This window comes from Polyergus mexicanus, unplaced genomic scaffold (genome assembly GCF_030449975.1).
Source record: "Polyergus mexicanus isolate NDT 795.1 unplaced genomic scaffold, iyPolMexi1.0 SCAF_22, whole genome shotgun sequence".
Classification (NCBI taxonomy): domain Eukaryota; kingdom Metazoa; phylum Arthropoda; class Insecta; order Hymenoptera; family Formicidae; genus Polyergus; species Polyergus mexicanus.
Window position 1 is genome coordinate 1,076,246 of NW_027223342.1, and position 23,097 is coordinate 1,099,342.

Here is a 23,097-nt window from a genome sequence, read left to right on the forward strand (position 1 = left end):
TTAAGGTGATAATTAGAAGGATACTAATGTGCACAACATCTCGTAACGTGTCGTATGAATGCATTACGCGACGCGATGTAATCCATCGATGATATTCGAAAAATACTGGTCCATTTTTACGCGAGATACAAAATATATCATAATTTCATCATAATAATTAGTCGATTACCTTTTTATATCGAATTTCCGTAGAGATTCTTCCCGAACGATTCTTCGCGCGCGACTCGTTCACATCATGTCGCTCATGTTTGCCAACATGAAGCCGTGATATATCCCACTAACATAACACTTATCGACTCCCGCATTTTCTGGTTAATTCAAATGACGGTAATTTCACGAGATAAATGAAATCATATATTTATTTCGAAACCATAAAACTATATATTGTTCAGATATTTTTAACACAATCATCATCAATTTATTTCGTATTGCAATAGTTCAATTCGTATGACTAATCCAAAATTGTGTTAATTATCTTTTATTATTACTTATGTCATTATTCGACTCACCTCTTAAGGAGAGACGCGTTTCCGTCCATAAAATATATCGCATACGTAAAATAACTTTCCGCAAATAAACCATTGACGATATATAGAAAATACTAATCTATTTCCAGTCGTAATACATGATAATTTCATTATAATAATTATTCGATTATTTTTTTAGATCAAATTTCCGTAGATTAATTCCGAACGATTCTTCGCACGATGCATCTACTATGCCACTCACGATTACCAACATAAAGACGTAATATATTGAACTTTGCGATTAGTATTCTGCGTACATAACTAGCTGCAAATTCACAGATAAACTATTTATTCTTACATATAATAATTATTCATGTTTAAATAAATATGTTTTTAATTTAATAATTATTGTACTTCATATAGTATAAATTATAATATAGACATATTATACTATAATACAATCATCCAATTGTCTTATATAATTATGTTTAATTATTACTCTTGTAATTATTTATATATTTATTTTATATATATAATGTTATATTCGCGTAATAATTAAATAAGTATTTAAAAAAATTAAAATTGCTTCCATAATTAAAAATATACTATTTAATTTAAAAAAAAAATTAGATAATGTATATATTTGAAACATATTAAATTATATCAAATGTGTTTTGTTAATCTAGTATATTTGACTAAGTCTTTTTATCTTTATTAATAAATATTCAATGATAATCAAGATTCAGCAATAAAACATTGAGGTATTGGCAAAATCCTGAAAAAGGTACAGATCTTTATTTGTTATATGATATTCATAAAAACTTTTAGATGAATAAATACCTTCAACAAATGCAGATGATTTAATTGTAAACTAATAATTTCGAAAACAAAAAATTACAAATGATCTATATCAATCATTAAGTATCCTATATTAGCTATGGATTTTCATAGTTTTCATTTTCTTCTAAATAAGTACACGAGTACATATACAAATTTGCAAAATCTATGAAAGATTAAAATATGAATTTCCTGATTAATAAATCACTTAAACACTAAATCTTCCAAAAATTAGCAGTATATTCACTGATAAGCACCACACGATGCTGAATATATCAAAAATTTCTATATAAACTTCTATATAGTAGAAACAAATTATCAAGTCTATATTCTTTATGATTCTGTTGATTCTTGTTGTTCAAACTTGGGATATTTTGCTTCCACCTCTGCCCAAGTAGTCCTTCCATAGGAAAGATCTCTCACAATGCCAGGCAACTCATCTAACTACAATTAAATATTTTATCACGTTAAAAATAATAATTTATTTTATTTATGCTTATCTTAATGCTAGCAATTACTAAATTATTCTTCTTTACTAATCTTCAAAATTTATACATCTACAATATAAATTTTATACATAATGTATAATTTTTTATTCATAACAAAAATATACATACGTTTATTCGAACTTGCCCCATGCTGTCTCTATCCCTGAGTGTTGCGCTGTGTGGTATCTTCAAAGTGTCAAAATCGATAGTAATGCCAAATGGTATTGCTATTTCATCAGTGCGAGCATATCTACGTCCTATGCTACCAGAAGAATCATCCACTTTGTGCGAGACATCTGCTTTCGTAAGATCTTGCGCTGTAAAATTAAAAATTCTTAATATAATCATCTTTACTAGATATGTCGTATTTATAAATAGATAGTTATTATATTTTTTATCTGCATTTTCAACAATGAGAAATCAGAGATAAAACAAAGAAATATAACATTTGTTAATATCAGGGCGAGTATAATATAACAATTAGCTTTGTATTTCACTTACATAATTTTTTTACGAACGGCACGAATTCGTCATTACCACTGAGTGGCAACACCGAACATTTCAATGGCGCTATTACCGGAGGAAGAGCAAAATATGTCCTTTTCTCATCACCTTCTCTTGCTTTGAAATTATGCTCAAATAAGACATACATGATGCGACCGATGCCGAAGGAAGGCTCAATCACCGAGGGTATGATCTCCTCAACGTGAACAGTTTTTTTATAACGTTTTACTTCTATCATATCTCTAGTGAGCAGTACATCATTATGATCAGGCATTTCCAGCATTGCTTCTGCGCTTTCTTTGAGTTGTCTCTCTAAGACTATGATCTTATTTTCACTTAACTTTGCTAACGTATCTAAAACAGCTTTACTGAACTGCCTGAAAGTTTTACCGATCAGTGTCTTGTTTGGCACAATCTCACAAACATCCACTGTTTTTGGAGCGGGTAATTTTTTTTCCGCTATTAGTTTCACGCCGGTAGCCTCGGTGTGCTGTCTCAAATCATAGGCGGATCGGTCAGCGCATCCTACACATTCTATCCATCCGTACGAAGTCAAACATTCAGCATCCCAGCAGTCACAGGCGTAATGTGCCATTTCATTACTCATATGCTGACGGAACCGTAAGCGATTCGAATCAACGCCGACCTTCAATAGGAACTGATAAATCCTAGCCATATAGTAACCTAGCGTTTCATTAGCTACCAAGCCGGATGAGACTGCTTCGCCTATACTAACGTGTTGCGCCCTCATACCTTCCATCTGATCGCAAGCTGAGAACAACAGCATATTTATATTCTCGACTGTCTTGAATTTGGGATGACTCTTATCATCCGGATCGCAGAAATGCTCGATCTCCGCCATAGTGAATTCTCGAACGCGTATGAGACCGGATCGCGGCGAAATCTCATTCCTGAAAGCGTTGCCGATCTGCGCTGCAGCAAACGGTAACCGCTCCTGATTAAATGCCAGCAATCTTTTAAAATTCACGAAGATACCTTGAGCCGTCTCCGGTCTTAAGAAAGCCTTGACAAGCCCAGATGGTCCAATTTGAGTACCAAACATCAGGTTGAAGGCAATCGGTTCTGATAAATCATTACCAGTAACTGGTGATTTCATATTATAGGTCCGTAAAACATTCATCATCTCATTCTCTGTCATGCCATCGATTCCGATAATGATATTCTTACATTCCTCGCGTGTCTCCTCATCCGTTTTCTTATCGCAAAGTATCTTCTCCACATGCGCTTTAATCAAATGATCTAATCGAAAGCACTCGCCGTTTTTCACATCTTTCACCATCACATCGGCGAATCGATCTACGTGGCCGGATGCCTTCAGCACTGGTTCAGGTGTCAAAATAGAGCAATCAACCTCAAGCATCTGTTCTTCCAATACAAAAAAATTTCTCCAAGTGTTTAACAAGTTTGTTTTCATCGAGCAACCCATAGGCCCGAAATCATATTGACCAGTAATACCTCCATAAATAGCAAAGGATTGATCTAGGTAAAATCTACGTTTTAAGAGATCCTCCATCCTTGCCCTGTCAAATGTTATATTATTAGAAGCTAAAGACAGTTCCTTGTTTTCTAGTATTTTTTTGCGCAATTTCAATTCTGCCACAGCTTTTTTGATGTCCAACTCTGGCGCATCATCAGATTTCAGCTTCCGTACATAATCACCCTGCAAAGGACAATATCTCATAAAAAGGTAATCACAAATTATCTAAAAAAGTATAGAATTGAAGTACGACACAATAGTGTAAAGACACCCAGCACATTTATAATTAATTTTTTAAAAATATGGACGCATCCATTTCCCAAAATCTGTCAACATTTAAAGCATTAATTTCACCCAAAATATCGCTAAGAAATTAACAATACCACAAGGTTCTTTCATAATTTCAATTCCTACTTTGCATCCATATGGCACTCACTTGTTCCTTGACATTGGCGCGGAAAGACGCCAAGGCTTTCTCGACTTTAGGGTCCATCATTTCGAGCGCGAGGGCAATCTTCAGCTTTCTGTTCGCCTTTTTGGTGCCCCACCGGCTGAAATCGAGTAAGGTGGCGGTGGTAACAGCGTTTCTGACAGGTAGCCTGATAAGTGAAAGATTGCTGGAAACGTGGTACGCCCCTACCCTACAGGCGATATAATGCAAACTATGCTTGATAAGCTGCATTCGCCGCGAAAGTAAATTCCCCGTGCACTTTCATACATTCGCCATGCCGTTCCACCAGGATTATTAGGTTATTCAAGGCACTTTAAATCGCCTTGAATAACATAATATTAGTTCCGACGCGGGAAATTGAAGTCGATAAAATTTGAAATTAATTTCTGAATTATGATTGGTACGAGAAAAATAAATCTTACTACAATCACTGCCGATTTTATTAATTACCTATTTCACCTCTATTAACCACGAATTTTCATTTAATTATCTATTTTTTTTTCGTCAAGCTCTCAGCTCTCATCAATAAATATAATACAAAAAAAATTATTAACATACCATCTATATCTATTATATATTCTATGATTAAAAAATATCAATTATCTCTCTATGTCTACTATTTATTCTATGACTAAGAATAATTCTACGGAATATTACCATTTATATGTACTATTCATTCAATGACTAAGATTGCCTTGAGTCATAGAATAAATAGTGGACATAGATAACTAAATAATTTTTAATAATTTTATTTCTATCCTAACCATTGGTGAAAACTCGACGTGAAAAGGGTAGATAATTAAATAAAATATACATATAATTAATAAATAAAATAAGTAATGCTAACAGAGATATAACAAACAGTAATACAACACTGTTACCTAACGTTTAATTTCCCTTTTTTTTTTTAACAAATAAAGCCAAAAAATATTGAATAAATTACTAATCCGTCACAGAAAAAGTATTTTTTCTAAATAAAGAACTTATTACAAAATAAGAATTTTTATAAATAATAACTTATTTCAAATTAAGAAAGATCACTCATTAATATTACTATATATATGCTATTTTTCCTTATTTCATATATATGATAAAATATAATTTTTACTTTAAAAGGTTTTTACAATTTTTATGAAAAATATCTAACATTTATTTGCGTTTACTACAGTAACCTTTTTGAAAAGTTATTAATCATTTATATTCTTAAACAATATTGCAAATTAAATCCATTATATATAATTTGATATCGCGCAAGTTATTTTTAAATTTGATTTCTTATTTAAGAAAAAGATTATATGTATCTTTGAAAAAACCACATGCTTTAAAACAGAAAATACAATAAAATATATATGAGCCATTTATATACACAACAACGCAATAAATCTCAAATCTTATCCGCTGCAACAGAGAACAAGCCCGTTTAAAATATATATATCGAATACTTTTATTTCATTAATTAATTATCTCGTCTTATGTATCATATACACTGTAGCGCGGTTTATAGAAAAATTACAATTAGAAAATGTTATGGGAGAAAAAAAAAACAAAGATTGCAACACGAGCATTACTTTATTCCTCCCGCTGGCAAATTTATTATAACTTTTCGATAAACCCAGCTCTTGTGTGTAACATGTATTTAATCATCCTATCGTGTGTACACAGACGAAAAGTGTGTATCGCGAAAATCTTACCACGTCGATACAGAGAATTTCGGACTGAAAGACAATTCTCTCTCGTACTAATCAGATGAATTTGTTTACTTGTAATCCCATAATGAGTCGACACATAATAATCATCCCTTATGCATTTACTAAGCATTTACATGTACACTGCGGCGCGTATTCTAGCCGTACGCTAAAGGCAGCTGCCTTTGATGCTCTCATTACAATTGAATCTTACATGTAATCGTAAATCTATTAAGTTGCAAAAATCTTTTTTTTTTTTTTTTTGACATAAAGAATATTTTCTGATATTCCTAATAATTTATTTGGTATATCGAGAATCCCCCAAACATCTTTGTAAATCTTACATTTTAATTTCACAAAATCCTTTATACGAGACAGCCTCTCTTTTTCTACAATTTTTTGAAACTTTTTATCAGCAGAATAAAGAATTGCGAAATCTGTATTTAATTATCTAGAGAACAATTTTATATACGTCATGTTAAGTTTTATCGAGATTTATCAGACAAGAATAGCTTTTTCTTAATAAAATTAGACGGCCACGTTTAGCGTTAATTGTGCGGCAAAAATACGTACCTATAAGCTAATTCCTGTTTTTGGTCACAGATGCAAAGATAAATGTTATAAAAAACAAATATATATGTAGGCTCTCATTCTTCTCTCTCTCTCTCTCTCTCTCTTCCTCTCTTTTTCTCGCTTTCTACATAACAATAGTACAATGGAAACAATTTCTTTTCTCTCATCAGTGTAAACAATTTATTTTACATAAAAGCAATACTCTGACATCAAAAAAAGCGATCATAATGGCTAATATATAATAATAAATAAAATATGAAATGTAAATGATGGGTATTTACAGATATGCAAATGGCAAAAAAAAAACTATAACAGAAAAGAAATATAATTGCTCTTATGCAAATATATGAATCGCTTGTTCTGAGAGCGGTGCAACTCAATTCCGAAAGACTCACTAAAATGCACATATCATTTCTGCGTATCCACATCTTAATGACAAATTCATTAGCCCGTACATTCGACTTAATCTTTTTTCGTTACCATTATTTGTCATTAAATGTTATGAAAACATTAAGTCACACATTGACTTGTATATATTCAAACAATTTACAATAGAGTTTTACTTATTTAACAATAAATAAAACGTCAAGTATAACATCAAATGCAATTATTGTAAAGTACACAAATAAAATTCGAAATCGGGCCACCGCATTTAGCACTAAATGTAGTCATATAATTCTCAGCCTATGGTAACATCGAATGCATGTAACATCACATTTTTATGTTACATAAAACAAAGCAACAATCACATTTGGTCACTAAATGCGGGATGTGAATGCTGTTTTTCATAATTAAACTTCTCAACGCTTTCAGAACAAACGGCTCTCGCGCACGCGTTTTACAAGACAGGCTCCTTGTCGGCTGTTTGCGAAGAATTGCACAGTTTACTTGCGCTAAACGTAACACCTGTACACTTAGAATCAACGAAACGTGTGCCGCAAAGCGTCCCAAGTAAACGCCGAGGACACTGAGGTCTCTTTGCACGGCAAACAGACGACACCGAGACCCGCCACGGAGACACAGTATACTAATTATATATCCAGCATGAACGCTTATCTCGCTAGAATAATTCATCTATAATCAGAGGTATCCAACCTAGAGTACTCTTGGAAGAACGTTAAAATAATTCTCATATATTTTAAGAAAAAATCTTAAGAGCTTTGATACATAAGCGCAAAGATATAAAGGAAAATGTCTGTAATGTATAAACTTGTAAGCAATTAGCTTCCCACAAAACATAAAGGAACATTGCACATATTATGTGGTTTTAAATAAAAATATAAAGTATTATATTATATGTAAAGGAAGATATACAAAAATGTGATTTTACAAAAATCTCTCTTACAAATGAAAATATATATGTATATTCGGAAGTATAATATTCTGAAAACATGTCTGTAAAGATCTGAGAGATGTTTTCAGGATTATACTGGAGGAAGGGTTGAATACCACTGGTCCGTATAATGTATTACAGGGAGCACCATGATAAACCCGTACGCGCCTCTGTGCCCCACTTGGAAAAATGGATTAGCCATCTCGTGCACCCGGATTGACTTACACTAAACGTAAATGCAACAATTTCGATCGAGCGTCGCGAAGGCGGACCGAAATTCCGGACCAGCTCGCAAAATTCCCGCAAAATCAAGGTCGGCGACTTTGATTCCGGACAAGAGCGTACAGTGCGCGAATTCGACACGAGATTATAATAAAATATCACAGTTCCGAGTCTCTGAAGAGTCGCTCCTGAAAATCATGGCTCTCCCTACGTTTATGCTACATGTCCGAGATAGTGTGAATTTCTTTTTTTTTTCTTTTTAATCGTAAGAGACATTCTATTTAACAACAATCCTACGCTCTACTGTAAGATTATTTATTTCGGAAACCGTAACGATTAATAGTATAATACGCAATCCATATACAACTCGCTAGGGATGCTGTAGACTGTATTTACTGACTGCTAAATGTTTCAGGTGAATACTGTATGTACTTATGTTACGCGTGTAAATGTATGTAAATGGAAAAAGATTCGACATGACATGTAGACGCGGCGTAACACATGCCACGGAGAATAGCAATTGATTTCGGCGCTCGACGAGAAAAGAGAAAAGACGATGATGCGCATCGTAAAAATCAGATTTACGGAAGAATGATGCATAATGCAAACCAACTTTAATCTTTGCGATTCATTGCTCTTGCACGAGAAAAAATATTATTTAAAACAGAATTTCAAATAGATACTGAAAAAACTTTTTAATCTTTTGTACCGAATAATTCCATTTAAAAAAATACAAGATGTATTTTTTTTTAAATAAAAAAATTATCGAATGAAAAAAAATCTGAAAAAAAAATGTTCCGTATTAAAACTACAGCTATAGCTCAAACAAAAACCATATTTTCTAAATGAACGCATATTATGTACAAAACAAATCTTTAGACAAATAATGTCAGAATATAGTCACTGAATCGCCAAGAATTGCGTAACAATCAAATGTATCACTATAATACATAAGGTACATCATGTGATAGAATAGAAAAAACATCTCACTGCACAAGTACATTATAATACAGTTCATGCACATGAATATTTCTCAACGAATATCTGCATTTTATAATATAGTTTCAAGTAGTTTATATAGCTTGCAAATTCATTATTCTTGCTGTACCATACGAGGGGGATCAGTCGATTCATCTCAAAATTGTCAAGGATTTGTCATGGAAGTGTGTATTCTTTATATATGTCACTCTTAAAAATTAAGAATCTCAGGTAACAAACTAAAAATTTGAAAAAATTACAAAAACACTAAATTTAATTCCTTAATATATTAGTCTTAACATAAAACATTGTTGATTAATATCATATAATCGAGTTATTAAAAAAAAAAAGATATAAACTCAAAATCTCATAACTTTGTTTCATCACGTTATCATTTTTAATTTGCAAGATTCAGTTTTTTTGTAATTGGATGCGTGTCGTCAGTCATGAGAATTCTGTTCTACTGGAATGACTCTCTCCCCCTCTTTATTACATGAGTTATATAAAAATAAGCTAAATGGCTGAATGTAACACATGAAGCTAAATGATAGTATACAACGCTTTTCACTCTTTAATCATACAATTTACACCTTCAATCTTCCCAAAGTTATACGCCGTCAGTAACTTATCAATTCCAATGTTAAGAGGCTATTGACAAAAGGCTAATTCGGCAAATGACATCATGCAAGTACAAAAAGTAGAAAAAACCACGGGGACGCAATTGATTGCAGTTACAGCGTGAAACGTATTGCAATATGAGACGCATAGTCTAAGCATTTGTAAAAAATCTTACTTGACATCGTCCTTATGAGACCGGTGGATCAAATAAAGGAGTGATTTGTACCGTTCGACGGGTACATTTTTTTCGGTAAAGTTAACTAGTGAACAAAGAACGCATCGCAAAAATGGCCATTTACAGCCAAGTTAAAATATTCTAAACAGCTTAACAGATTGCACGGTTCAATGTTAATTACAGCGATTACGCTCACCCTTCTAGATCATCTTGTATATCAATATCGCAAATTACTCCAATAATCTCCACAATTCAAACATCTCTTCTTAATATCTCAATATTTGTGACTAAATATTTACATCGATGCGTTTTATAGCTTCAGTCTATTAAGCTTCGGAGCCGCGGTTTTGCGATAACTTCCTCGCTCTTCATTATCCTTAACCTAGGATTATCCTTAAACGCGTTGCTTCCCTACTGAGCGGGTGGTTGAGGCTCGCTCGACATATTGGGATTCGGATACGGCAGGAAAGAATAGTTGGGATAGGGCGGCGGAGGATGCGGAAACGGCGAATAGTAATTGGGGGGATGCGAGGAGGGAGGGACGTATCCTCTGTGAATGTAGGGATCTGTCGGAGGTGGTGGACCATGAAACGCCGAATACATGCGAGCATAATCCGTGTTGTAACTCGGTCCACCGTATGCTGGATAACCGGGTGCTCCTGCGGATTAATTTCGCCATTAATATTTTTCCTAATGAATATACAAAAGAAGAAACATCGATGCATTTCTTTAGAGTACGAAGTTCAGAAAGATATTAACAAATCTAATTTGAGATGTATAGGCAGATGACGAAACTTTACTTTTTTGTCTAATTTTGCTTAAGAATATAAAATTCTCACCACCTGGAGGATACGCTGCTGAAGAGCCAGGCGCCGGTGGATAATGCTGCGAGTATGGATCGTACGGGCCCGGTGGATACGGCCCCGGATAGCGCGTGCTAGTAGGATGACTGAACGCGGTAGGTATATGCGCAGTCTCATCTCTACTCGAGGAGGCCACCGTAGTGGTCACAGCTGGTGCGGTGTCTGTACCCTTAGACTCCGTCGCGGAATTGCTCGTTAGCGTTTTGGCAGTAATGCTCGGTACTTGAGAAGAGTAAGCAGTAGGCACGTTCATCACGTTCCTCTCGTCCGTAGGCTTTCCTAGATCCGGCTGAGGCTTCGTCGTGTCTATTGGCAGTCTGCTGCTGGGATTCGGTGTGTGTGGTGGAACACTCGGAAAGTAAGTGCCATAAGGATTGGATAGCGAACGGGATCGTGGATCATTGTAGTCATAGTATCTTGGATATTGGGCGTAAGGATACCCCTGTGGTACATTCGGCGTTGTTGGATCTCCCTGAATCACATTGTCTCGCATACTCGGAGTCGATTCGACGTTCTTCGGAGAAGTAATATTAGTGCTAGTGCACACTGAGATAGTCGATGATGCAACGACGGATGAATCAGCGCTGCTTTTATGTATTTCCGGGACTCTTACAGGTACAGATAATACTGGCGGCATCGATGGCGGCATCGACATGCTCGATGGTGTCGGCATAGTCGACGACATGCTCGATGGTATCGGCATAGTCGACGCCATGCTTGATGATATGCTCGATGGCACATTCGATGGCATACTAGACGAAATACTCGATGGCATACTTGACGGTATTGACATGTTTGATGTTACTGGAATGCTCGGTAGCATCGACATGGTTGATGGTACCGACACGGCCGACGGTACTGATGACGGTGTTAACAGGGATGGTGGCATCGATCCGGGAGTGGTCATATGCGTTTGTGTCGCGACCTGTGGCGTCACTTGCGGTTCCTCGATGATGATATCGTCATTGGAAGTATCTCGCTTTTCTGTCTGGCTATGAAAAGACCGACCATAATTTGTTAATGTTGTTGTATCTGGCTTAGAAGGCTCCTTCTCCGGCGGTGAGCATTGTTTGTCAACGATCGATGGCAGTTCCGATTCAGGTTGATCGTGTTGTGTTTGCACACTTTGCGCTAAAGAGACAGTATCAGATGTATAAACCTGAGTACCCTCTTCGGAAGATTTCGGCAAAGAAGTGTCTGTATCCGAATTAGTGGTACGAGTATGATTAGACGGACTGTATTCGGTGTTTGAGCTCACTTCGGCCACTACGTCCTCCAATCTAACTTCCTCAACTCGTTGCTCGGTTCTCAGTTGACCGTCGGACGAATTGGAGTTGTCTCCGAGTGTGGAATGATCCACCGGCTCTTGTTTCACTTTCGGTAACCTTGACAGAGAAACCTGGTTAGTTAGGTTTACTTGACTCAGATAAGGTTTGGCAGCCGCTGTAGCGACCGGTTTCGGTCTCTTGGAAATTTCTTTATCGCCGAATGGCTTATAACCCGGACCAGGTGATGGTTTACTGGGAAGTCGACTACCAGTCTGGTTACTCGAAGATGATTTAGGTATTATGGAAATGGCAGAGTTATTTCGTAAGGGGAAACCAACTTCAGATTTAGAATTCCTCTGTATCATCGAAGAAACACCTGCCAAACGTAAAATATCGAATTTTTGTTGAATGATACAATGTTTTTAAATATAATACAAAAATTAGGATTAATCATTAATAATACGTTAACCCACCTTTCTTCGGCTCCTCTTCTCGCTTTTGTTGATTCAATTTAAGCGCAGTGCGAATCGCTATAATTTTGCCAGATTCGAGTTGCATATAAATGCCTTTCGGACTCTTCAGCACCATTACCCGTTGTCCCGCTTTCAGAACGATACTTCCTTTGTCCGGAGAATTGGTCGGGATAACCACATCCAAAGGTAGCGTCATCTCTTGCGCGCTCATTCCTTGTCTTTGCCACACTTCTGCCGGAATCCATCTGCTACCAGTTACATTTCGCGGACCTAATCCTTCAGCGCCTCGCTGTTGCATCGGTCTCACAGAAGCAACAGGTTTCGGCGTGGTTCCTCCTCCATCACCGCCACGAATCGCCCTGATTTGTAATCCACCTGCTGGAATAAATAATCGCAATATACATGGTTAGCTTTTAATTTATAATAAAATTTGTGTGTGTATATGTGTGTATTAGATATAAATTATACCTCGCGTGGCTGTATTTCCTGGAACGTAGTTATAACTTGGCCTTGAACAATTAGCTGCCATCTTCTCAAGCTCGTAACCGCGACGAGCCAATCGCTTCTCAGCTTGACTGAGCTTTTTATCTTTCCGATCGACAAGCAAACTCTCGTGGTGAAATGGTTGCTTGGTTAGCAATGAAGAATGGCGTTCTAGCACGCAATGCATAACTTCGTCCGTGTAGCTATCCTTAGTCTGCGAGAAATCTTGTACTTGACTGTCTTCCTCCCAATCCCATGACAATGTCGTCGCCTCTTTCAGCGAAAGATGCGCGTCGGGATTACACTGATCGACTACCCGGTCCGCCATACCTTGTTTGCTAATCTGTCGGTCGTAAATCTTCCTCTCCAGACAATTATCAGTAACTAATCGATAAACGAAGCACGGCTTCTGCTGACCATATCTATAGACTCTACACACAGCTTGTGTATCGTGGCATGGGTTCCAGGAAGCATCGAATACGATCGCGCGATTCGCACCGACGAGATTAATACCCAGTGAACCTGCCCGTGTCGAAACTAGAAATAGATGAATCTTTGGATTATTGTTGAATTCGTTGATCAGTTTCTCGCGCTCTAAAGCACTGGTGCTTCCATCTAATCTATAATAATTCACATTCTTAATCCAAGCGTCAGTCTGTCCGTCTGGATACTTTAAGCTATTTCGCGCTAAAAAGTCTTCTATGAGATTCAACGTAAACAGCGACTGCGAGAATGCGAGCACACGATCTCCCAGTTTAATAGCTTCCTCGAGGATGCAAAAGAAGATAACCATTTTCCCGGACGCGTCTATCAATCCGGGTATATAGTTCTTCATTAACTCTGTCGCCTGTAACAAAAATAGACGTTATAGTATCACTATTAAGAGATATAAAATAATCATTAATTCTTATCAAGATTAAATTTTAAAAAAATTTTATTTTATCGTATTTTATAAAACAATTATTTTTTTAACTTTTAATGTATTAAGATAAGCGAAATATATCCTAGCAACATATATTAACATACCCAATCGTATGGAATTCCAGGCTCTTCCTTCCCAATAGGAGAACTCTTGCAATCTTTTTCCTCGTCTTTCGTGAGAATCTCGTCATCAGATTTGTCCTCTTTATCTTTTTCCAGTTGATCTTCTTTCTCTCTCTCATCCTCCTTTAATAATTCACTCTGATTCAATCGAGGACTATTCGCTGAATTAATCCCCTGTCCCGATTGTCTGGGTGCAGGAGTCGCCGAACTCTGGCGATTCAATTCCGCGGGATAATTCAGCGCGCCAGTAAAATTATTCGAATGCATCGGTTGACTCTGCACGCCAATACTGGATGTCATGTCTTTATTGCTTTTATCACACGGTGGAGGATGAGTACCGGATTGCTGAGAAGTTTTCGCAGACTCATCGGACCGTGGGTTCATGTCTGAACTGTGATTAGCGTAATCGTATGATTGATTCGGATAATTTTGCGGCGAAAAGTAATTGTTCTGATAACGATTCACGCCCGGATTCATCTGATCTCTGTAATACGAGTCATTGCACTGCTGATCCGGCCGGAACGTTTGCGGGTAGTTACGTTGCCAATAAGGATCGTCCGCGCTCTTCATCTGCCCGACCGACGCCGCCGAGTTCGAACCATCTGACGAATAACTTGGCATAACGGGATTCTGCGTTTGCGGTTGGTTGACGGTGTAATTGTTGCCGGAATTGCTAGCAGTACTTCCACCCGAGCGATCGTTCGAAAATTTGTTTGCAGTTGGAGCATAACCTTGCGTTTGCTGCGATACCGCTGCCACGTCCGGTCTAGAGTAAAGTTGATCGTTTGGACCTAGTGACGGATTGGATTGTTGTTGTTGATTCGGTGGATATTGGGTCATAGTCTGATTCTGGGCCACCTGCGTCTGCTGCGCGGTGCCATATCGATTAGCAGCGGGAATCTGCGGTATCGTGCCAGGATGATTCGACGAATAACCAGAGTGGGTCTGATTAGACGGCGGCGCCGGACTCTGCTGACTCTGTTGATTCTGCTGAGGGTACGGCGTTGCTTGAGTGGAAGCTGTGGCTTGAGATACCATATGATGTCCGTATCCTGCGTGAATCGCATTCTGCGAACTCGACGTTGAACCCTGCTGATCTGGAGGATACCTATGCGTCTGATTCTGAGCGTTGACGTTTTGCGCGGGCTGATTGGCCGGATAATTGGACTGGTTTTGCGCTACGTTTATTTGACTCGGTGGAGCTGAGGTATAGCCACGCATTGAACTCTGCGTCACAGGTCCCTGATTTGGTTGATTCGGCTGTATGTAACCGTGAGATGAAGCCTGCGGCATTGGAGTTGCTGATCCCTGATTGAATGTATGCTGCGGAGTTTGTGGCGGAGTTGGATTCACCTGCGTAGAATAAGGATGCGACTGATTTTGAAGAGACATACCCTGAGATTGCTGACCGGTGTATGAATGAGATTGAGTCTGCAAGCTTAAGTTCTGTTGATTCTGCTGGTTCGGCGAGAAGCCTCGATTTTGACCAGGTGATGTATTCTGACCCTGCTGCGGCGGCAACAGATAACCGGTAGTTTGAGTTTGATTCTGAGTCGGAGGCTGACCTTGTTGTGATACAGAATAGCCCATCGCCGAATTCTGTAGTGATTGCGCATCGTTTCGTGAGTATATCGGATTCGTCTGGGCCGGCGTCGGTGTGTAATTTTGATTCTGATTCGTGGCGTATGACGAATAATCTGTCATCGGCATATTCGCAGACTGATTCGGTATCTGAGCCTGAAAAGAGGACTGATTGGATACCTGGGAATAGTTGTTAGGCCCTTGATTCAAATTTGGCGTATAATTACGCTGCTGATCCTGATAAGGATAACTTTGCCGCGGAAACATTCCCGGTGTTTCGTAATTATTTCCTTGATTTTGATCTGATCTAAAGTCAGATCCAGCCGCTGCACCGCCGTATCTCTGAGGTTGATTTGTCGACTGCTCGTTCGACTGCATGTAATTTTGCGACTGATTGGTGTATCCCTGCGACGTATTATAACCCGATGTTTGAGTATACGACTGAAATGGTTGATTACCATATCTCTGTTGCCCTTGGTTATTATAAAACTCTCCATGATTATATTCGCCATGATTGTTATTATCATTCCTATAGTACGTGCTTTGCTCGTTTGGATGATAGTTCTGATAACTATGAGGAGGATAAGATCCCTGGTGCATAGAGTTGGAATATCCCGAGTTGGAAACTGGCATCGGATAATTAGTATAATTATTTTGCTTCGGAGTATTGTGTGCGTTCTCAGCTTCCGCGTTATCGTTGCTGGATGACGAAGAAGCATTCGGTTGTACGCTAGCTGCGGGCTTGTTCTTTATCGTCGTGCCTTTCTTGGATTTCTTCGACTCACCTTTTGACTGACGCGCTTTAGATTTCTTGCCACCCGCCGTAGATTTTTCTCCAATCGTCTCCTCCAAATCCAAATCATCCTCCTCATTTGCCTGACGTTTGCGAAGAAAATGGTACAGAATATCTGGATGATTCCAGATCTTGCAACACACGGCAAAAGCTTTTAACGGATTCGGCACCGCGCGCGTTTTCACTACTTGATTCATAAACGTATCGTACAATTTACGTTGATGAGGCGTCATTCTGATGAGGAGAATATATTCTTCCTTGCGGGGTAACGACATCTGCAATACAGAGTGAGATCTCCTCTGCACAAAACCTTCCAATAAAGCATGTAAAACATGCGCGCGATATCGCATCAAGCGTATATCCTGCGGCGTGGAATCAATACATTGACCATTCTGAATCGGTCTCTCAAACATGTTACAAAATTCGCTCTTGGTACCCAGATAATTCGGTCTTACAAAATCCACCATACACCAATATTCCAAGAGATTATTCTGCAACGGATAACCGGTCAGAACAACTCTACGTTTCGTGCGCATCTGCTTCAATGCCATACTGATACTAGCGTGCGAGTTCTTAATGCGATGACCTTCATCGCAGATTACCAAATCCGGTCCAGGGCTCACAAGAGCCGTATGCATTTCATCCAGCAAACCTTTATTCTTATCCTCCTCTTCTACGTCCACGGTATCTTTGAAAGGTTGACCGCGTTTTCGTTTCGCTTTATTGGGCTTTTTCAAAGATAATTGTCTGTACAACTCGTAACCTATCAGCAGAACGCCGCCAGATGATTGCCATTCTTGGATCACCTTCGCTCTCGCCGTCATAGTTTTATGCGAATCATTCAGAATATGCAAATGAAAATGCCTCGGGCGTACTTCCATGCCAATGGGCGTGTTTACGCTGTATGGCGTCTTCACCTTCTCAATTGTTTCCTTCTTTTCCTCCGTCGACTCCTCCTTCGTTGTCGACGTACTCTCTTCTTTCTTCATCATCTCTTCCGGTTCTTTCTTCACATTCACCTCCATGTTCTGAGACGGCAGCATTCCTCCTGACAGCATATTCTCCCTCTTCGGTTCTTGTCCTAATTCATGTTGATTAATCTGACTGCCGTAACTCGCAAAAGCGCCAGAAGTGTTGTTGTAGTTTGGATACATCGGCGCAGAATGATGATCACCTATGCCCGGGTACATCGTCGCAACGTTTCGATTCTCCATATCAGGATACATGGAATTACCCTGCGATCGGTTCTCTATACCGGGATACATAACACCAATAGCTTGATGCTCCATACCGAATTTTGGTCCCATCATATTCTGTCCGGGCGGCATGCTATGGCAATTTACTGGATCGGACTTCATTGGATCGGGGAAATTATGAAGCGAATTCGGATTCGCGTTATACAAGGGATTTTGCGGTATCTCGCCCTGGTGATAGTTCGGCGGCATATGCGGCGCACGCGGCTCAATTATGTTCTTATTCATCGTAGTAGAATCCTGCATATAACCTCCCGACATTAAATTACGTGGTTCATAACCATGATGAGGATTCGCGTAAGGATTCTCGGGCATGACATTCATCGGTTGTTGTGATGCGGTGTCCTGGCCGAAACGATGCGCAGATTCCGTGCTGATAGGCCGCGACATATTGGATATATCACTCTGATTACCGCAACTTTCTTCTTTCATCTCGTGTTTCATATCCATTCCGGGTTCTATCTTGACATTTGTAGCTTTAGATTGCTTCTCGACAATAGTTGCAGGATCTTCGTACGGCAACCACATGTTAAACTCCGCTAGCCAGTTCTGGAGCGTATTTATGGGCATGATGCAGAGGACAGTCTTGGCAGTGGTGCATCGAAAAAAAATGTCACAAAAACTGGCGATCTGGAGAGTTTTGCCCAATCCCATGCTGTGGGCGAGTATACAGCCAAAACCGCTACTGGTTTTGTACCTCTCAATAGTCTCGATAATGTTATCAAAAAGGAAGCGTATACCACCGATCTGATGTGGCTTAATGATGCGGGCTACTTGCGGTGCTAGGAACACATCCGGTTCGGTCTCAGGATGGCCAACGTTTATTAACACCCGCCCATGCTCGTCCGGTACATTGTATCGATCGTTGGTGTGCATGCCGGAATTAGATGGATCGTCCTCGTTGTCGGTTTCCTCTTCACCGCTGGGATCGCTCAAGACTATACAATCGTCATCTGAACTCTCACTGGAACTGGATATCGTCACTACATCCTTGCCCTTAGGCGGTCTCTGATATTTGGACACGCCAGGCGTCTTCCGCATCGCGTGTACTTGCTTTTCGCGTATCATCTCCTCAGCTTCCACATCAGATATCTCTGAGTCGGAATAATATTCCGCACGATCCATCGGCTCCTTCTTAGGTACCACTGGCGATATGCTCACGGATGGTGTCATCATGCGAATCCTTTGCTGCAGCATATTGGGCGCACCGGACCGATTCGGAACTCGCGAGATAGACGTCTGCGCTCCTTGATAACCGCCTCTACCCTTCTGCCAGCGCATCCCACTGTCCACTGATCTCCTCTGAATCTGTCCCGCTTGCATTCCGGATGTCTGAGTAGTCTGAACGCCCGTACCAGAACCAGAATTCACTTTCAGAAGCACCGTATTCGGCAAACGTACCTGGGTGGACGACGTAGTCGACGATGACGACGATGGAGAAGATGACTGCGAGAACATGGTAGTGCCAGCCTGATTTTGCTTTGCCTGTAAAAGGCTGATAACGCGTGTCTGCGCCTTGTTGCTCTGCGCTCGGTTAATTGCTATCTGACGCTGCACTTCGCGGATGATTCTCTGTTGCTCCTGCACTCGCCTGAGACGTTCCATTTCTTGTCTCTGAGCGGAGAGCGTAGCCTCGTCAAGTTGCGCTTCGTCCATCACTTCCCGGATATTCCTCCGCATGTTAGCCAACTTCTTTTCCGACTTCAATTCGCATTCTGACGTACTACCCTCCGTATTACTATCTTCCTTCTTCGCTTTTTTCTTCGCACTATCGGAATGATCGGAATCCGCATGTCTCTTGTTACTATCAGCACCTTCCTCCTCCGCGGAATGTCCATCCGTCTTTTCGTTATCCATACTCTCCTCATCCTCTGAATCTTTCGATATCGGTTTTCCTAGTAAATCGGCCTCGGACACTTCCTGGCCTTCTATGGGCGCTCCTTTTGATAATACAAGAATAAAATCATTAGAGTACAGTAATATAATGCAATAAAAATATAATTTCAACATTTATTTAACTAAATAATTATTTATTATATTACATTATTGTAATACACACAAAGCTATTATAAAAAATTAAACAGCTTTAATATTAAAAAGATATTATGACAAAAAAATATAATAATTAATTCCTCATTTTATAATTTATAAAAAATACTATAGAGCACATGTTTTTTTGAGAATCAATTTTTAAACTATTAATAACTAAATTAATTATATAATACAAAATTATATAAAATTAAATTAAATTAAAATTAAATTTTATTCTATTTTATTCGATTAAAAAAGTTCAATGTTGATTATTAATTATACTTTGATTATAATTATTAAATATAGAGTCGTAAAATACTTATTATAAAAGATAATTTAATAAATAATAATAATAAAGTAAATTTTTTATTATAACAAGTATATGTATAAAAGATATAGAGTATATAAAGAGTTGATATGTAAAATATTTTTGACCAACCTTCTAATGGTAAAGTGTCCAAGATGTTGACTTGTTCTTCATCATCCTCTTCTTGAGACGGATGATGTTGCTGCCTGTCCGAATCTATTCTAACACCGATCTGCGAGTCGATCGTTTCGTCCAGATCCATATCGTCCCCCGAACCCTCGGAGCGTATCTCTTCTATTTCCTCGGATTGTAAAACGTCGAGTTTCTTCTCCTGCTCTCCGTCTGTTGTTTCGCCGCTCGACTCATCCGAACTTTCGTCATTGGTCGCCTGCGGCTCCGTATTTATGTTTGCACCGGTTGCAGTCTCATTCGTCATCATACTTGTTTCACTGGGCTTAGAGCCTCCGCGAGGAGTCACACGTTCGATTGTGACGTCCCCGATACGTGTCAGAAAACTGTCCAAACTATTAGACATGTTGTGCACTGTCCATTAAGTCACAATATATATCTTATTGCAATATCATATCATGGAATGTCTCACATACGTTTAAACATGATTCTAGTATCTATTGAACTTAACACATTAACATTACATGTCATTTAACACATTTCCACTTTCCTGTAATAATATATATATATATATATATATATATATATATATATATATATATATATATATATAATGTTAATATCTGTTATTTTATCAGATGTATTAGTAAGAAACTGCTTTTTATTGACAAAGAGACAAGATATCAAATAGTACAATTCTTTGGTCACAAAGTTTTTACTATTTGAAATTATATAATAGATACATGATGTGAAATGAAATAATGCTATGAATATTTATTGTCAGATAAAAAATATCAAAGTTTTTAACATAATGAAATTTGTTCTCTAATTCTCTTAAGTAACCTGAGATTTGCCAATGATCTTATTAATACATAAAATTTATATAAACAATTGGAATTAATATATTATGTAAATATTTCAATAATATAATTGAAAAAAGCATAATAATAAATTTATATGAAAACATGTAACAAACTTTATTTTGCCGAATAAATGATTCTATTAGGCTAAATTCTCTGAGTGAATTAATACTTGATAGCACTTTTCTCGGTTAAAAAATCTATTTATATTTCTAAACAAATCAAGACATATATACATATTTAAAAAATATTCTAGACTATCCCAGCTCTCATAACATAAAATAATGTAAAATAAAATATTCATTGAGATGAAAGTATGCGGCATCATTCACACAAAAATGTCTTTTTAGCATCTTTCAAAAAATACTTGGTCACCATTAAATATTAAAATTATCTCAGAAAAAAGCTTTGTAATCTCTTGAAGTATTTCAATATAATACAGTTAATTCATAATATTCACTCGGATATGAGAATCCTGTGCACCAATAGCATCCTATAAATCTATGGAACACCAAGAGAGAACACTGAGAGATTTGCCAAGCGTGGATCTCATAGAATCTTTGCAGAATCAAATCTGTTTCGAGAATCGCATAGTCTACAAAGACAAACGCACTTACAACTCTTTGCTCAACGGGGTATCCTCTCACAGCTTTCTATCAAAAACTGATCGTCGAACAACTGATTCAGTCCAAGGACGCGACATTGTACACGTGTATCATATAATCGAAACATTCCGTTCGCATGTCGACACGCATAATCCATAGATCCAGGATAACGATATCCACGATGACGATATTGAGTAGCTGTCAAATGCAATCAGGAAACAAAAATGGGAAATAAGGAAATAGGGCAGAATGTTTGTTTACGTACTTATATATACACGATGAGTCTCCGATACTTCATCGGTCGTTCCCTATCACCACCGTCGTAGATGCGTCCCGGTATTCTTCTCACCCTTGGTTCTCGCTTTAGTTTATTTCTCAATCAACCGCTTGATCAGCAATCACGCGCGCGCGACAGACGCCATGGCCGGTGTAGCTCGCGTCTGATCCTCAGACGCCGAGTGATCTCGTAACCGAGCGATGTCACAGCGCCGTCGTTCCCTCGTGTGCAACGAGCTCGGTCGCACGACCGGGTCGCGCTTCCATGCCAGCCTGCGAGGCAGGGGGAGGAGGAGACGAGGACCCCCGTCCGCGTCGCGCCGTACCGCACCTCGCCACGCCGTGTCGCGCCGCAAATCCCCGCGCGCAACCACACTTAGGTTAATGCCGAGTATCACCGAGTATCGCGCACTGCTCCCGAGGGCCCGATCCTCACGCGAGCACCCCGCGCGAAGCGTCCACGGTACCCCGTGGCATTTTTTCTTCCTCTCTTACCCTCACGCGTTCCTGCCCGACAGCGTACTCCGCTCGGCGAACGCCATCTTGGCTGCACCACCGTCGTTGCACATCCGCCACGAGCCCACGAATAAGCGCGCGAATGATGGTTCGCGGGAATGTTGGTCTAGAAACTAGACGGGTGTCTAGATGCGGTTTCGTCCAGTGCAATTGACCTGACTATTAGCCAAATATAAAAATTCTATACTTTTTACAACGGTTCATTTTACACCTCGAAATATGTTCCTTCCAAGGACCAACGGAAGATTTATTATTGCTAGACGACATTTTCAAATACAGTCTCTCAAGTTACATTCGAGACCATGATGTATGGTCATTTACCGTGAAATCACAAGATCGCAAACAGTATGGAACTTTCTAATCTTTCTTTTTGGTTCATTCTCGATGGTCTCCCATCATTGAAAACCGCGCGTTTTTAAATATTCGATTAAAACGATCATTCATTTGTGCATGCTATTTTTGTTATGCATTTTTATATCAATATTAAGGTATTCAATCGGCAAGACAGTTTATATGGAAGATATAATATATTAAAGATTTTTATTGAGAGAAAAAAAAAATCCTTTTTCCTTCTGTTAATTAAAATCATAATTCATAATTGTTAGTAGAAATTAAACGTTGCCTTATTATTGTTTATTTTACATAACTTGAATCATTTTTGCTAAAAATGGAAAGAAAGAATTTCAGTAAAAGTTATCCTAAAAGTTCCTACTCATGAAAATTGGAAAAAAAATGAAATATATTTATATCTTGTATATTTGTATATCTCTCTCAATATTTTCTTAT

The 23,097-nt window shown here is 38.4% G+C and overlaps 2 protein-coding genes across 6 annotated transcripts; both read right to left on the reverse strand.

The window, feature by feature from the left end:
* Nucleotides 1-1,264: 1,264 nt before the first annotated feature.
* On the reverse strand, nucleotides 1,265-4,686 carry Glyrs (glycine--tRNA ligase). Its single transcript, XM_070312303.1, has 4 exons — nucleotides 4,231-4,686; nucleotides 2,294-3,977; nucleotides 1,922-2,109; nucleotides 1,265-1,748 (listed from the first exon to the last, which is right to left on the reverse strand). Exons 1-4 carry the CDS (start codon nucleotides 4,474-4,476, stop codon nucleotides 1,638-1,640), a joined length of 2,229 nt encoding a protein of 742 aa, XP_070168404.1. The 5' UTR covers nucleotides 4,477-4,686; the 3' UTR covers nucleotides 1,265-1,637.
* Nucleotides 4,687-5,650: 964 nt separating this feature from the next.
* On the reverse strand, nucleotides 5,651-22,349 carry LOC138942502 (uncharacterized). Of its 5 annotated transcripts, XM_070312737.1 has the most exons (8): nucleotides 21,785-22,349; nucleotides 21,532-21,717; nucleotides 20,058-20,604; nucleotides 13,943-19,527; nucleotides 12,902-13,763; nucleotides 12,434-12,811; nucleotides 10,669-12,336; nucleotides 5,651-10,488 (listed from the first exon to the last, which is right to left on the reverse strand). In XM_070312737.1, exons 3-8 carry the CDS (start codon nucleotides 20,458-20,460, stop codon nucleotides 10,241-10,243), a joined length of 9,144 nt encoding a protein of 3,047 aa, XP_070168838.1. In that variant the 5' UTR covers nucleotides 20,461-20,604; nucleotides 21,532-21,717; nucleotides 21,785-22,349; the 3' UTR covers nucleotides 5,651-10,240. The 5 variants fall into 5 exon arrangements, with proteins under 5 accessions (XP_070168838.1, XP_070168840.1, XP_070168841.1 ...); XM_070312739.1 differs by lacking the exon at nucleotides 21,532-21,717 and having other exon boundaries at nucleotides 20,058-20,551; XM_070312740.1 differs by lacking the exon at nucleotides 21,532-21,717 and having other exon boundaries at nucleotides 20,058-20,559.
* Nucleotides 22,350-23,097: the final 748 nt, after the last annotated feature.